This window comes from Lithobates pipiens, unplaced genomic scaffold (genome assembly GCF_037356315.1).
Source record: "Lithobates pipiens isolate NorthernLeopardFrog02 unplaced genomic scaffold, aLitPip1_a1.2 Scaffold_1, whole genome shotgun sequence".
NCBI lineage: Eukaryota > Metazoa > Chordata > Amphibia > Anura > Ranidae > Lithobates > Lithobates pipiens.
In genome coordinates, this window is record NW_027507685.1 from 238,563,882 (window position 1) to 238,578,884 (window position 15,003).

Sequence of the window (15,003 nt, forward strand, 5' to 3'; positions counted from 1 at the left end):
ACAGGTGAGTCTATATATCCCTGGGGCATTCTACACCAGGTAAACTGGCGATTGTGTTGGTCAATCGACACAGTAAAAGCAAAGAGTGGCCTTGTCTCCTTGTCTACAAGGACAGAGAAAAAAGCATTCTTTAAATCAATCACAGTAAAACATTTGGCTGTTGCTGGAATGGAGGACAGCAGAGATGGAACATCAGGTACAATGGGTGCTATTGGGACTATGAGGTCATTTATGGCCCTCAAGTCCTGTACAAATCTGAAGGAGCCATCCGGCTTCTTTACAGGGTTAACAGGTGTGTTGTATGGAGAAATAATTTCCTCCAGGATTCCATCCTGCAGAAACTTTTTCACCATTGGCACTATGCCATCCATCTTTTCTTTAGAGAGTGGATACTGTTTGTGATAGATAGGAAATGCACCTTCTTTGAGAGTGGCCTTGTATGGTGTGCATGAAATAAGTCCTACATCCAGATCTGATGTAGACCAGACCTGGGGGTCTATATCCTCAAAATCTTCTTCACTATTTTGTTGTGACAGCATCAATGAACCTGGTTTGCATGCTACTATAGTGATTTTATCTGAGGAAATGTCTAGACCTCCTTCTGAGTTGGTTCTAATTGTGATTCCTAGTGGCCCAAACAAGTCTCTTCCCAACAAATTTACAGGACACCTTGGTATTATCCTGAAAGAATGTGTGCATATGGTGTACCCTTCATCATCTTCTATTGGTAGGGGTGGAGTCCTATATGTTTTTGTCAGTATCCCATTAATTCCCAAAGAGGGTTCCGCTGGTTCCCATTTGCCTCTGAAATGATCTTCACAAATAGTACTCCTAGTGGCCCCGCTATCAACAAGATAGGGGAGGAGTCTCCCATTTATTGAAATAGCAACCATTGGACTGTCAGTGAAATCATCTGAGACAAAAGGAAAAGCTGGGACACTACCCTCCGGGCAACATCATTGTTGTTGATTTCCCCATTTGATTGGAAATGTTGGACCTTGTTGGATGGATGCCTGTGGTTGTTGTGTCTGGTTAGGGACAGAACTGGAATCGGGAGTCTGAGAAGGGGTGGGGTGAGGACACTGACTTACCCAGTGATCCTCAGCACCGCAATTGAAACATCCATTGTTTCTAGAGCGACTCATCCCTCTTCCATTTCTGCCTCTAAATCTGCCTCTAAAATTTCCTCTGCCTCTAAAGTTCCCCTTATTCCCTTGGAAATTTTGTGAGGCAGGAGACGGCTTTGGTATTTCAAAACAGCCCGCTGCATCTTTCTGTGAAAGCGCTTCACCAAAGTTAGTTCTAGAAAGTGTTGACCATTCAGTAATCATTTGTTTGACTGGGACCACTAAATGGGGTTTGAGATTACCCAGGAAAGTCTGGATCAATAATGGATCCATAGTTGGCACAACACCCAAACCGGCTTCTTGTATCCACACATCATTGAATCTTTTCCAAAATTCAAGAACTGATTCTCCTGTCTTCTGTTTGCATGATATGGCGATGGGCAATGAAGATTTTGTTTTAAAAACTTCTAGCATGTGAGTTGTTATTTCAGCCCACATATCATCTCTCCCTTGTTCTGTGTTAAGCTTGTAATCGGATGCAGCTGTTCCTGCCGGTTCTATAGTAGATATAGTTCCGACCTTGGCCCAATTCCAAGCTGTATCTGTCCCCACAACACCCTCAATAATTAACCTCATATCTTCCTGTGTGTAGTTTCTGCCTTTACAAGCCCTTTTTAGGTAAGCAAGAGTGGCTGGTGCAGAGACAGTGGGTTTAGGACAGTTCTTAACTATGCGATTTATGTCTTCAATTTCTATAACCTTTTTTAATAGGCTGTTACCTACAGTCATGAAGGGCAGCTGCTGAGTTGCAGTAGCCGCTTCTTGCTGTTTTCGCTGTATCCTTTGAGTTCTAGTCTCGATTTGTTTTCCTGATGGACTTATTATGTCAGTTGTATCAGATCTGTCAGTAACGCTAGTAATAAGGGACCTTCCCGTTGCTTCATTATCCTTACCTTCCTCATCCGATTTTTCCTCTGCATCTCGTACTGTGGATGTAACTACGGCTGCTCTGTCCTGTTGCTGTGATTGTTGTGGAGGTGGTGCCTGTGGTCTTTGGGGAGGACTATGTCTGGGGTTGTTGGTTTGTGTAACATGGTAACCTGCTAACAAATCTAAGTCCTCAGGTCTCAGACTTGGGTATAAACCTTTCGGGGCATTGGTGGTTGTGGTAACATTATAGGGCAGGGGCAGGGTGATGGCGAAGTGTCCATGATTCAGAGATTTCTCTAACTCATGTTTCTTCTCCGAAGCTGGATCTTTATCCTGCATTTTGGGAGGTTTAGTATTCTTATTTGTTCTATCATACCAATAAGGAGCGTATGTCAACCAGTTTTCCCCTCCCTTTCGCATATAGTCCTTGTCCCATTGGGGATCCGGACCATAATATGGCCATGCGTCTCTGTCATTTAGACAGAGGCCTTTAATCATGTCCATATGAAAGGGGTCATTTGCGCCATCCCGGGGAAAGGGACTGCAACTGCCTAGACCCTCTGTCCATCCTGCCAAATTATCTACCCAAGGGTTAATTAGGTAGTGTTCTGTACCACACACTCTGGCAACAAAATCTTTACAGCTTTCACCTACATTTGGCAATGGAATTTTCCCTTGTGTTTTTCCCATTATTGACTACCACCTAGTGGTGTAAGTTAGACAATACCTCAATTATTTACACAATAAAGAAAATAGATTTGGAACAAGCTCGAGAGTTTTTGGACATACAATAAACAAACAATCTTGCTCATGGACCTGCTGTCTTGCCTCAGACAAGCTTAATCCTTCTATGAAATTAACTTTGCAATGTAGATTAATTCTTAAAACTTCGATTTTTGGATTACCTTCCCTAAAATATGGACCTCTGCCCAAATTGTGCCAGTACCCTCCAGGAACACTACTAATCAAGTATTCCCTTTGGTTCCTGAAGCAAAACAGCAGTCCACATACACACTCGGGGCACTTCATTCAGCGTGATACTTTTAAAGCAAAGCAGTTATACAATCATACACAAAGTTTACACAATACTTTGATCGTCAGTCACCAGTTCTGTACCGAACAGAACGAAAACTCTAGAGTACTCTGTAAATTTTCCTAGGTCCCCAAAACCTATTCTTTTAAGGTCACCAAAACCTTTTCTTTTAAGGTCACCAAAACCTTTACAAGTGTCCCCAAAACACTATATGACCTCCAAGGTCATGACCGGTCAACTTATGTATACTTATGAGAGGTTCTATAACCCAACAGCAATCTCTGTGGGATGGAAGCCAAGTCACACACCTGACACCTGGACTGCGGCAAGTCAATTTCACTCAATAAGAATAGAATTCACTTACCGAGCCGTTAGTAGCTTTCCAAGTTTGTTAAGGGTTAACATCCATCCCGAGACGAGCCCCCAGTTCTGTTAGGGTTAATCCTGTGTCTAGGGTGATCCTTTCAACCTCTCAGACCTTAGATCCAATGTATTGTATAAATTCAGAGTACTCTGGAATCAATTCTCAAAGGACAAATAAAATCACACACACACCATGGCGTCCTTCGAGAACTAATTGTATTGGGATATTACAAAGCAAATAATATAGAGTATTTTACGTCATACAGAATAAGACATGCGCAGTAGACATCAAGACGATTACAGCTGGTCAAGACAACAACGCTATTGTTCTTTGTTCTAAGCTAGCTGAATTAATAAAAGAAAAGATACATAATTTCTTTTGTAGCAAAAAGATGCTGAGAAACAGTGTGAAGGTTATAGATAAGTGTGTGAGAACACACGGGTTAGAAGAATCTCATGTTGAGACAGTTATCTGAGAAGTTAAAGGGGTGTTCAAACTGTACATATTGTGAAATGGAAACTTGTGAATATTAAGATGGCTGACAGAAACAAGATGGATGCTTAGCATAACCTTTCACCCATCACGGCGGGTATTGTTAGCCAACCTTCAGGTATATCTGGGGCTCTTACTCAGAAGAACCTCCCACCTGGGCCATTTAGAAAGCTCTGCCAGAAACTTTCGTGCGCTCTGAATAAACAGTACACCAAGTCTGGTTTTCCCAGAGCCCAGTCTTCCAATGGAGAGGACTTACAGGCAAAACCTCGCTTCTTCAGCAGACGAGGCCCGGGTACCATACCATCTTGGGAGTCAAATATCGGCCCGAGGTATGGATCCGGTTTGTTGTAGCCCTTCGGGCCTCGCAGGGACCTGCATAGAGCTAAAGTTTTACGTGACCATCACCTAGACACTGGCAAAAAAGCTGAGGTGCCTCCCAAATGGGAGGGGTTATATAGGGGAGGAATTCTCCTTAATTAGGGTCAACCAGTGTCCAATCTCCAGAGGTGCCTATATAACCCACTCAGTAATGAAGCTCCTGTGTCCCGTGATGTATGATCAAGAAAGTTTTTTTTCTTTTTTCTTTCCTTCCTTCAGCCTACTAATTAAGGGGAGGGTTTAATTGGGCACAGGTGCTTGAGGTCTATATAAGTTTGTGTAGAACTCATTTGAGCCTGCTCATCTTGAGTATGTGAGAACTCTGTCTATGTGGAACTGGCCCAAGTGGTGAGTTAAAAACCAGAGTTTAAAACAGGAGGTTATAACAGGGGTCATAGTACCTGTGTAGTGTGAGTACCTGAATGTTGTCTGAGTAGTGTGTGTGTATCGTTAGTACTTGTGTATTGTTGGTGCACGCTGGTCTGTGAGTACCTGTGTACTGTTTTGTTGAGTATTAGTGTAAGGAAGCTAGTTGGTAGGTAATTTGGACTGGGTATAATCTCTAATGCTCATTAAATTAATATGTACGATGACTGGCGGGTGTGGAGAGGCGACTCGGTGTACATCTTGCGGCATGTATACATTCCTTTATCATCTGATCAAGGGTGAATACTGCTGTGCAAAATGTAAGCACATTGTTTCCCTGGAAGCCCAGGTTCTGAATCGGGGGAAGCAACTGTCAGCACTGAGAGGACCCTCCACCCTAAATGAGAGCCAGGAACGTACACGGCAGGTGCCAGCAGGGGCCAGCACAGAGGTGGGTGGAGACAAAGAGGTGCAGGCACTAGTAGAGAGTAGATGGGTGACAGTCAGGAAGGGTAGAGGGGCAAGTGCCAGGGAGGCCGATCCAGGGCTGGAGCATCCCAATAAGTACGCTCCATTGAGTGACATTGGTGATCCCAGTCAGGGACCAGCACTGCTGGAGCTGAGGGATTCTCCTAGCTGCCAGGAGAAGAACTCCTCCAGTGAGAGTGGGGGGAGCGAAGGGAAAGGATGGACTTGTGTCTTTTTTCAACCTGACTAACTATGTAACTATCTTGAAAGCCACAGCAGCCATTCTAAAAACTCTGGTAACCAGCAATTCAGACCAATAGCTGTTTTGGAATGGGTAATTACGTTGTCTTGATTTTATCTTATATTCATTTGTGTTCTCTTAAATATTGATCTATTGCTTATATTACAATTGATAATTTTTCTCCCAAATCAATAACCGCCTTGTAGATTTTTCTCTAAAGATTCAATTTTATATATAATTTTCATTTTGTATAGTTTCCATTTTATGACATAACAAACGTCTAATTTTATTTCACGCTGTTAACCACTTACATACGTGCAGTATAGTAACGGTTAAATTTGGGAAATATAGACGTTCTGTCTAATTGTCATTTTACAAGGCTATTGATTCAATAGGGGAGTTTATCACTGTTGTACCACATCAAAAGGTACTACACTCCAATTTAGCAAGTGTTTCAATTAACATTCAAGATTTTATGTAACTAATTTGGTATTTTAATTGTATGTGACATTTGTTTGTGTCAACCAATATATAGAACTATTTTTTATGATTACATGTCTGGTGAATAAATTTCAGATTTTTAGACTGTGGTCATAATGGATTGAATGTGTATCTTAAAAATATCATCTTTAAAAATTACTTAATCATAAATACTGTGCAGGAAAACTTTCCTTAATAAGCACAACAAGTGGAACAAAAACCCTTGTTTCAAATTGGAGACTTTACAACATCTTAAAAATGCCGGTGGGCTGGCAGTTCCTAGTCCAAGGCTATATTTTTTTGCTTCCCAACTACAGCATCTTGCTGGATGGGAGTCTGAACAGAGATCCCTCCCCGCCCGACGATTATTCTCTTTTACATTTAAGGGTCGGTTTCTACTCGATATCCATGATGGTGCAAGAGGGAGTGTCTCGCTTGATGATATGCCTTCTTGTATGTTAATCTGTAAAGTATGGGATACATTTAAAAGAATGCTGATTGTTTCATACCCTACCAGATACACTCCTATATGGGAAAATTATAAACTTCCTCAAATTTTGGCTCTTAGAGGCTTTCAGAGATAGGGAAAATTAGGAACAACAACTTTAGCTCAGCTGTATCAGAATGGTATACTTAAATCCTTTGAGGATTTGAGGGGGGGTTTCTCTGTAGAAACCAATTAGTTTAACCAATTTCTTCAACTATGACATGCTCTACATGCTCAGTTTTCTTCTGCTAAGGTATTTTTTCCCTCTATCCCTGTTTTAGAAAAAATAGTACAGGCAGGGTCCATAAAAGGTCTTACTTCGGTTACTTATAGGGTATTGTTGGAAGGGTTCCTGTTGAACTTTCTTATCCGCTCTCGGGCTGGCTGGGAGAAAGATATTGGTCCCATCTCTGAGGAGATCTGGGACGATGTTCTCCAGTCCCCGTCTACGGTGTCTCTTTCTCCATCACACAGATTGACCCAGATTTTTAATTCTTCATAGGGTCTATAGAGCTCCACAGTTTTTCTGTGCAAATGGACTGAAATCTGAGCCAGCCTGTGCTAGATGTGGTAACACAGGTACGCTAATGCAGATTTTATGTAACGCATTCGGTATTTTAATTGTATGTGACGTTTGTTTATGTCAACCAATATATAGAACTATTTTGTATGATTACATGTCTGGTGAATAAACTTCAGATTTTTAGACTATGGTCATAATGGATTGAATCTGTATCTTAAAAAATATCATCTTTAAAAATGACTTAATCATAAATACTGTGCAGGAAAACTTGCAGGAAAAATAAGCACAACAGGTGGAACAAAAACCCTTGTTTCAAATTGGAGACTTTACAACATCTTAAAAATGCCGGTGGGCTGGCAGTTCCTAATCCAAGACTATATTTTTTTGCTTCCCAACTACAGCATCTTGCTGGATGGGAGTCTGAACAGAAATCCCTTCCCGCCCGATGATTATTCTCTTTTACATTTAAGGGTCGGTTTCTACTCAATGTCCTTGATGGTGCAAGAGGGGGTGTCTCGCTTGCTGATAAGCCTACTTGTATGTTAATCTGTAAAGTATGGGATACAGTTAAAAGAATGCTTGGTTAACTGGTTGGTATAGGACTCCTGCAAGGCTTAAGTAGAATTTTCCCTGGAACATCAGACAGATGCTGGAGATGCCGGGAGGAAAGGGGCACACTCCTACATGTTTTTTGGTCATGCCCAATTTTAACACAATTTTGGTCAGAGGTCAAGGATATTGCCCAGAAATTCTCTGAGCGGCAAATTCCGGATGACCTGGCGTTCTTCCTCCTCCACAACTCAGCTGCCCCAATTAAATATTACCAAAAATCAATCATCAGACACCTTCTGGATGCGGCCAAAACATGCATCCCACTGAAGTGGAAATCCGAACAATCCCCGTCTATCAGGATGTGGCTTCGGAAGGTACAATAAATTAATAAATTTGAAGACCTGATTCTAACAGCCCGACACCAACAAGAAAGATACTCCAAGATGTGGTCTGTCTGGAACATGTTTGTATACTCTGAGGAGGGTCGAGCCTTATTCGGCCGCACACCCTCTGAGTGACCTGACGGTTACACAACTCTTATGCCCCGTACACACGAGCGGACTTTTCGACATCCAAACTCCGACAGACTGAGTCCGGCGGACTATCCGATCGTGTGTGGGCTGCAACGGACTTTAGCGAAGCTAAAGTCTGACGGACTTTAGAAATGAAGCATGCTTTAAATTTTCCCGACGGAACTCCGCCGGACCTGGTCCCCTTTGAAAAATCCGCTCGTGTGTGTGCTACTCCGACGGACTAAAACCGACGCTAGGGCAGCTATTGGCTACTGTCTATGAACTTCCTACGTCGAATCCAGTCGTACGTCATCACGTTCGACTCCGTCGGAGTTTGGTGTGATGGTGTGTGGTCAAGTCCGTTCGGTCGAAAAGTCCGCCAGAACTCCGTCGGAACTCCAGCGGAACTCCGGCGGAACTCCTTTGGAGGTCTGTCAGACTTAATTCCTCTCGTGTGTACGGGGCATTAGGTCCTAGGGATCTCCTCTCCTACCCCCCCTCTCCCCACCCCATCCCTAAAGCCCCCCCTACCCCCTCCCTAAAGCTGCCCTCCTCTCTCCTTTATACCTTCCCTCTTTCTCTCTCTCTCTATCTGACTCTCCTGTCTGTAACTTCTCCCCTCTCTTTGTTTCTTCTCTCTCTTGGTTTATGGGCCTCCATGGCTGTGGCTGGCTCTAGTTACTCTCATATTTGTGTAATATAATATTAAAAATGAAGGGGGAGGGCCATGTGAGACTTCCATACTGTTCATTGCACCTTTTGCTGGAGTTGGACAGATGGCTGGTTTACTTTTCTCCTTGTATTGTTTTATATATGTTCTGTACACCCTGTTATGTTTGATGTTTTGTATCGGGGGTCCCTGGGCCTCTCCTTTTGTCTAAATAAATAAAATTTGTAAAACAAAAAAGAATGCTGGGTGTTTCATACCTACCAGATATACTCCGATATGGGAAAATTATAGACTTCCTTTTGGCTCTTAGAGGCTTTCAGAGACAGGGAAAATTAGGAATAACAACTTTAGCTCAGCTATATCAGAATGGTATACTTAAATCATTTGAGGATTTGAGGGGGGGTAGCTCTGTAGAAACCAATTGGTTTTACCAATTTCTTCAACTAAGACATGCTCTACATGCTCAGTTTTCTTCTGCTAAGGTATTTTTTCCCTCTATCCCTGGTTTAGACAAAATAGTACAGGCAGGGTCAATAAAAGGTCTTAGTTCGGTTACTTATAGGGTATTTTTGGAAGGGTTCCTGTTGAACTTTCCCATCTTCTCTCGGACTGGCTGGGAGAAAAACATCTCTGAGGAGATCTGGGACGATGTTCTTCAGTCCCTGTCTACGGTGTCTCTTTCTCCATTACACAGACTGACACAGATTTTTATTCTTCATAGAGTATATAGAACTCCACAGTTTCTCTGTGCAATTGGACTGAAATCTGAGCCAGCCTGTGCTAGATGTTGTAACACAGGTACGCTAATGCATCTTTTGTGGAGATGTTCAAAACTCAAAAGATACTGGGTGGAGGTGATTGGTATCTTGAACGGGATATTGGATATTACATTCTGGTTGAGCCGTTATATGTCTACTGTGTTATTGTGATACGTCTATTTACCTCCCCTATTGGTAACACTATAAGGCATGCACTTTTTGTTGTCCGTAGACAGGTTGCCCTTAAGTGGATCTCTCCTCGTTCACTGACTGTATCTGAGTGGATCGTAGATCTCAATAGGATTATTCTCTTTGAAAAACATACATACTCCCTAAGGAACTCCATGAAAAAGTTTGATGCTGGATATACTGGATACTGTTATTTTTTTTCCTTCTTTTTTTTTGTCATATATACTCCGAATGAGCGAGGGTTGGTGGGTAGGGGAGGTTTGTTGAAGGGAGGTGGTTTATGGAGTTTTGTTTTTATGGTTTGCTGTATTTTTTAATGTTGTTTCTATATTAAATAATAAAAAGGATTTTATTTTAAAAAAGTAAAATTTCTACAGATCACTAGATATAAGGCAATATCACCTCCAGATATTACTGTATATGTCCTATAATATCTTATATTATGGTAGAGCCTATTTCACCTGTAACAGGCTGCTTCAGCTGACCTGTACACTTCCATTACCTATGTTAACCACCTTTTGCCTTCACACTGCATAAACTGATGGTACTCATGTCTTCATACCCCAATGTACTCAGTGACTCAAAGCTGTAGAAATGTGGCAGTTACTTGCATTGCACTCCTTTAGTAACTTTAGACCAGGCAGGAACAACATTTCAAAAGCTTTACTAAAAAGTATGCAACATTACAGTCCAACATGCAAGAACAGTTCTTTTCCCTACATCCCTAATCCTAAATCAGGCTATTTTCTGCCCCGGCATAACTGCACAGGGAGAGTCCATGTGATTAAAGGGTCCATCAGTGGCATTCTCCAGTGGGGAAGAACCATGGGTCCCCATGGCCTCCTACATCGTGGCAGTTGCAAAGAAAGAGACAGACTCCCGCTCCTCAATCCTAAAGCTCCGGGCCCACAGCTCTCTCTCTTCTGACCATTGCCCCCATTTTATATCACAGGACCAGTGAGTCTGACCCAAAGAAAACCTGTCAAGCAGAAGAACCGGGAACAATATTAACCCTCACCCTCCCACCCTCGCACCTAATTAACTTAAATTCAACCTGCTTATATTCTGACCAACCTCTCTTCATACAATGGACTTAAAATACTTGAGTTGTCGCCATACAGCTGACTTCACCTCTTTATTTTTTAAACTGTAAATAAAAGGATTTAACATGGGGACCACAGCCGTGTTGAGCAAAGACAAAAGTTTACTGGACATAAAAGTGCCTCTTGGTGTGAAATATTGGCACACAATTGTTGTGTAGTGAAGAGCAACAACTGTTATGTGAGAGGAGCACGTGTAGAAAGCTTTAGATCTCCCTGTAGTAGACTTCATTCTCAATATGGTGGCAATGATAAATGAATAGGAGACGAAGGTGAGCAGAAAAGGGGTGAAGGTTGAAAGTAAAACCCCCTCTGTGAAAATCAACAGTTTCAAAATGGAGGTGTCACTGCAGGAAAGGTTCATCAGGGCTACCATATCACAGAAGAAGTGATCAATTGTGTTTGAAGAGTAGCAGGAGAATCTAGATACTATGACCATAGCAGGAAGCATCTGTAGAAGACTAAATGACCAGCAGAATATGGCCAAACTAACACAAACTCTACCATTCATGACAGCTGAATAATGCAATGGCTTGCAGATGGCAACATAACGGTCGTAGCTCATGGCTGTAAGCAATATAAACTCATTGCCTGATAACCATGAGAACATACATACCTGTGCTATACAGTCATTAAAAGGCACCACATTGTTTTTTATTACAAAGCTACTTAAGATCTTATGTAGTGTCACCGTTGCAGAAGAAATATTGAGAATGGACAGATTACATAGGAAAAAGTACATGGGAGTGTGAAGATGAGAATCCAGGCAAACTAGCAGAAGAATGATCCAATTGCCACCAAGAGTGATGTTGTAAATGAGGAGAACCAGATAGAAGGTCAGAACCTGAAGTATAGGCACATCCGAAATTCCTTTAAGAATGAAATATTTCACCATTGTCTCATTTTTTGTAATCATGTTTTACTTAATAGGCACGAAGGGAACAAAACTAATGACTAGAAATTGTAACAAATTATGTCTGGCAGTATATCTATTTTGGAAAAAAAAATGTTTGCCTTAATTTTTATGAGATAGCATCAGATTATATTAGCAGGTCAAGGTTGGTCCAGACAATGACAAGTTTTACTGCAGGAAATTCACCATTAGTTAGAAAAGCACATAGCTTTATTGATCAATTTCATGAAGAAAAAAATCTGAAAAACCCAGTAGTGTCTTCTTTTTATTAGTACCAGACGCAAGGCATAGAACAGGACTGTTAAATATGTATTCTGTAAAAAAAGTTAGATTACCAGTTAACAGCCCACACCTGTGGTAGAAACACCAGCAACGTCAGAACGCCTTTTGTAAAATAATATACGGTATCAGGTCAGGTGTAGACTGAAAACTGAGATCCAGTTTTTTTCATAACGAAGACATCACAATGTTTCAAATTAAGTGTATTTTAGTGCATAGAAAAAGTAATATATCAGGATACAAGAAATGAAACTCTTTGTGGTCTTTACAACAGATACAAAACATTAATCAAGGTAATGCAACATATAAAGACAAGTTCCCACTATCACAATTGTGTTATCACAACAATGTATATAAGGGTAGAGTCCACAGAGTAATCCTTGCAACTGTATGATCACTTCACATTGACACAAATAGGAGTGTTATTATCACGTATACATGCCTAATAAAAACAGTATATTAGGTTATAATGTCTGCAGAATATACCCCTGCTATTAAGTGATGGCAGCTTTGCCTATTTATAGGTTCTTGCTGTAGGTGAGCGTTTTATATTCTCCTGAAAACCTGTAAACAAGTCCTTAATTGACTATATTCTCCAAAGACCACCTTTGATTGCTAGCAATTATTTATGTAATTCCCAAACTATACTAATTGTTTTTCGGACTCTAAACCATCTATAGTTACAGTATTAAACAATATATGATGTACTGAGATGACCTGGAGAAGTAAATGATGGCCATCAAAGCATGAATGGTTATCAAAGAATTTACTCAGCAGCGCACCCACTTGGAAATAGTAAACTGCAGAAGGTTTTAATGCAATCCTGGTTTTGCAAAACTAAAGGCAAACAAATCTTGTACTGTAGAAAATATAAACAATGCAATGTGTGCAGCCGTCCGATTGCTTCCATGCACCCTCATAATTTGCATTTCATAAACCGTTGCACTAATATCATGCAAGAAAAAAAAAACGACAACTTTTTTATTTTCTAGGGTGTCTGCTTTCAGAAAATATATAATGTTTTAGGGTTTTAAGTAATATTCAGGCAATGATTTTTCAGGAGACTGGACAACCCCTTCCAGTCCAGGACATTTTTCAGTTTACAGCACTATCACACTTTGAATGACAATTACTCAGTTATGGAACATTGTACCCAAACAAATTTGATATAATTTATTTTGGGACAGAAAGAGATTTGTTTTGGTGATATTTAATCACCACAGTTCTTTTTGTTTTTTTTACTTTTTACTATATAAAGAAAAAAGGACTGATATTTATGAAGAAAGAAAACAGTTTTTAAAAAGTTTAAAACTGAAATTTATTTATTTTGCCAACACATTTGTACTTTTTTCAGGCACTACCTATTTCAATTTCTGCAGCCTTTTTTGTCAAATCCGTGCCCTTTTTACTAAATTTATATGGGCGAATAAACGACCGAGGATTAGTAGATGCCTCGTTATGTTACCCAAGTGCTTTGACGGAGTAGTTGTCCCGGATGCATTTAAATATTATCAAGCTGCCCATCTTGGCAGAATAATTGATTGGTGAAAACACACAGATTTTAATCTCTGGACAGACATAGAACAACAGTTTAGTCCCGTACCCTTGCGTAGAACATCTTGGTGTTACGCAGACCTACTGGCCTCTCTTAAAACGCATCCCATTATAGACCCCACGCTGCGAATTGGCTTTAGGATTTGCCGGAGTTCTCTTCTATAGAATCACAGTCATTCCCCATTCTGGGGAACCCTAGTTTTCTTCCAGGTATAGAACCAGGTGCGTTTAACAGTCTCTTGGAGAAGGGCTGTCTTCATTGATGCAACTGGGGGGATGGTATGAAATAAACTTCTGGCAGGTGTTGCAGTTATGCCATTTTTTTGAATCTTTAGGACCACTGATAAATTATCAATGTCAACAAAAAACATTTGAATCATATTGTGATGAAAAGGAACCTCTCTCTCGGACTATTTCCAAGATGTATGCTTTGTTAATTGCTCCCTCAGATGACTTTGTGATGCCTGGCCTTAGTAAATGGGAAAGAGATCTCAATAAGATCTTTACACTAACTAGCTTAGCATCAGAATATTATCCATCTCTCATTAAACTCATCTATCTGTATGCAAATTCAGGAATCTGATTATAAATTATTGATGCGTCGGTATTATACCCCGTCAATTCTTTGCAAATTTTTTTTCAAAGGCATCGGATGGCTATTGGCGATGTAAAGAGGAACAGGGGACTTTATTTCACATCTTCTGGTCTTGTCCAACGATTAGACAGTATTGGTCGGAGGTACAGGGTAGTTCTCAAAAATTCACAGACCTTCTAATACTAGAAGACCCTGCTTTTTTTCTTGCTTCACTCTTCACAAATTCTGCTACAGATATATATTGCTATGAGGCTGAACAGGGTCAGAAGTATAAATACCATGGAGGACCTAGTGCTTTCCGCTCAAGACAGAAAAAAACAATATACTAAAATGTGGTCATCTTGGGATTTGTTTGTATATTCAGAAGAGGGGAAGAGGTTACTAAAGAGTTGTTTGGGGGAGTTAGTTCCCTCCGCCTTTGTTCCCATCAATACACGCAGGTAATCCATGTCCTCTGAGAATTGTTGTTTATGTTCTCTATGTTTTTTTTTTGGTTCTGTTTTGTTTTGTTTCTTTTTCTTTTCTCAGTTTAAAAAATATATATATATGAAAAGGAGAATTGAAGAGTCCATTAGGGTAAATCCTAATGCATTAGTGGTAGTTATTTCGAAAATATGAAAACAAGAAGAGGCTAGAATATTATGTATATAGTTGTGGAATATTAAGCTACCCTAAAAGGTATCCGTACTATAAGAGATTGTGTATGTATTTTGTGGAAATTGATGTCTTAATGGACTCCCAGATCTTCTAAAGAATTAAATTTAAAAATAAAGTTTAAAACTTTGCAAATGTACACACCACTCCTCCACCGCCCCTGTCCGAAATCCAAGAAGCATCTTCAGGCTTCTTGGATTTATGCCCCTAGGATAATTTATCTAGTTTCCTGACTACACATTTTTGGAGGCCCTGGAGCACCAGAACAGTAGAAATACCCTAAGGCCGCGTACACACGCGCGGACTGTTCGCCCAACCTTGTTCGGCAAACAGTTTCATCAAACAGTCCGCTCAAAATTTGCATGAGCGGACTTGCCCACACACGAGCGGACTGT

General features: G+C 40.7%; 1 protein-coding gene across 1 annotated transcript; it reads right to left on the bottom strand.

Moving 5' to 3' along the window:
- Nucleotides 1–10,550: 10,550 nt before the first annotated feature.
- LOC143981239 (olfactory receptor 6C1-like) lies at nucleotides 10,551–12,309 on the bottom strand. The gene has a single exon (XM_077479404.1). It carries the CDS (start codon nucleotides 11,527–11,529, stop codon nucleotides 10,594–10,596), a length of 936 nt encoding a protein of 311 aa, XP_077335530.1. The 5' UTR covers nucleotides 11,530–12,309; the 3' UTR covers nucleotides 10,551–10,593.
- Between the last annotated feature and the right edge of the window lie 2,694 nt (nucleotides 12,310–15,003).

Coding starts and splice junctions, on each gene's coding strand:
- LOC143981239 (XM_077479404.1), bottom strand. CDS start 11,529: ATGATTACAAAAAATGAGACAATGGTGAAATATTTCATTCTTAAAGGA.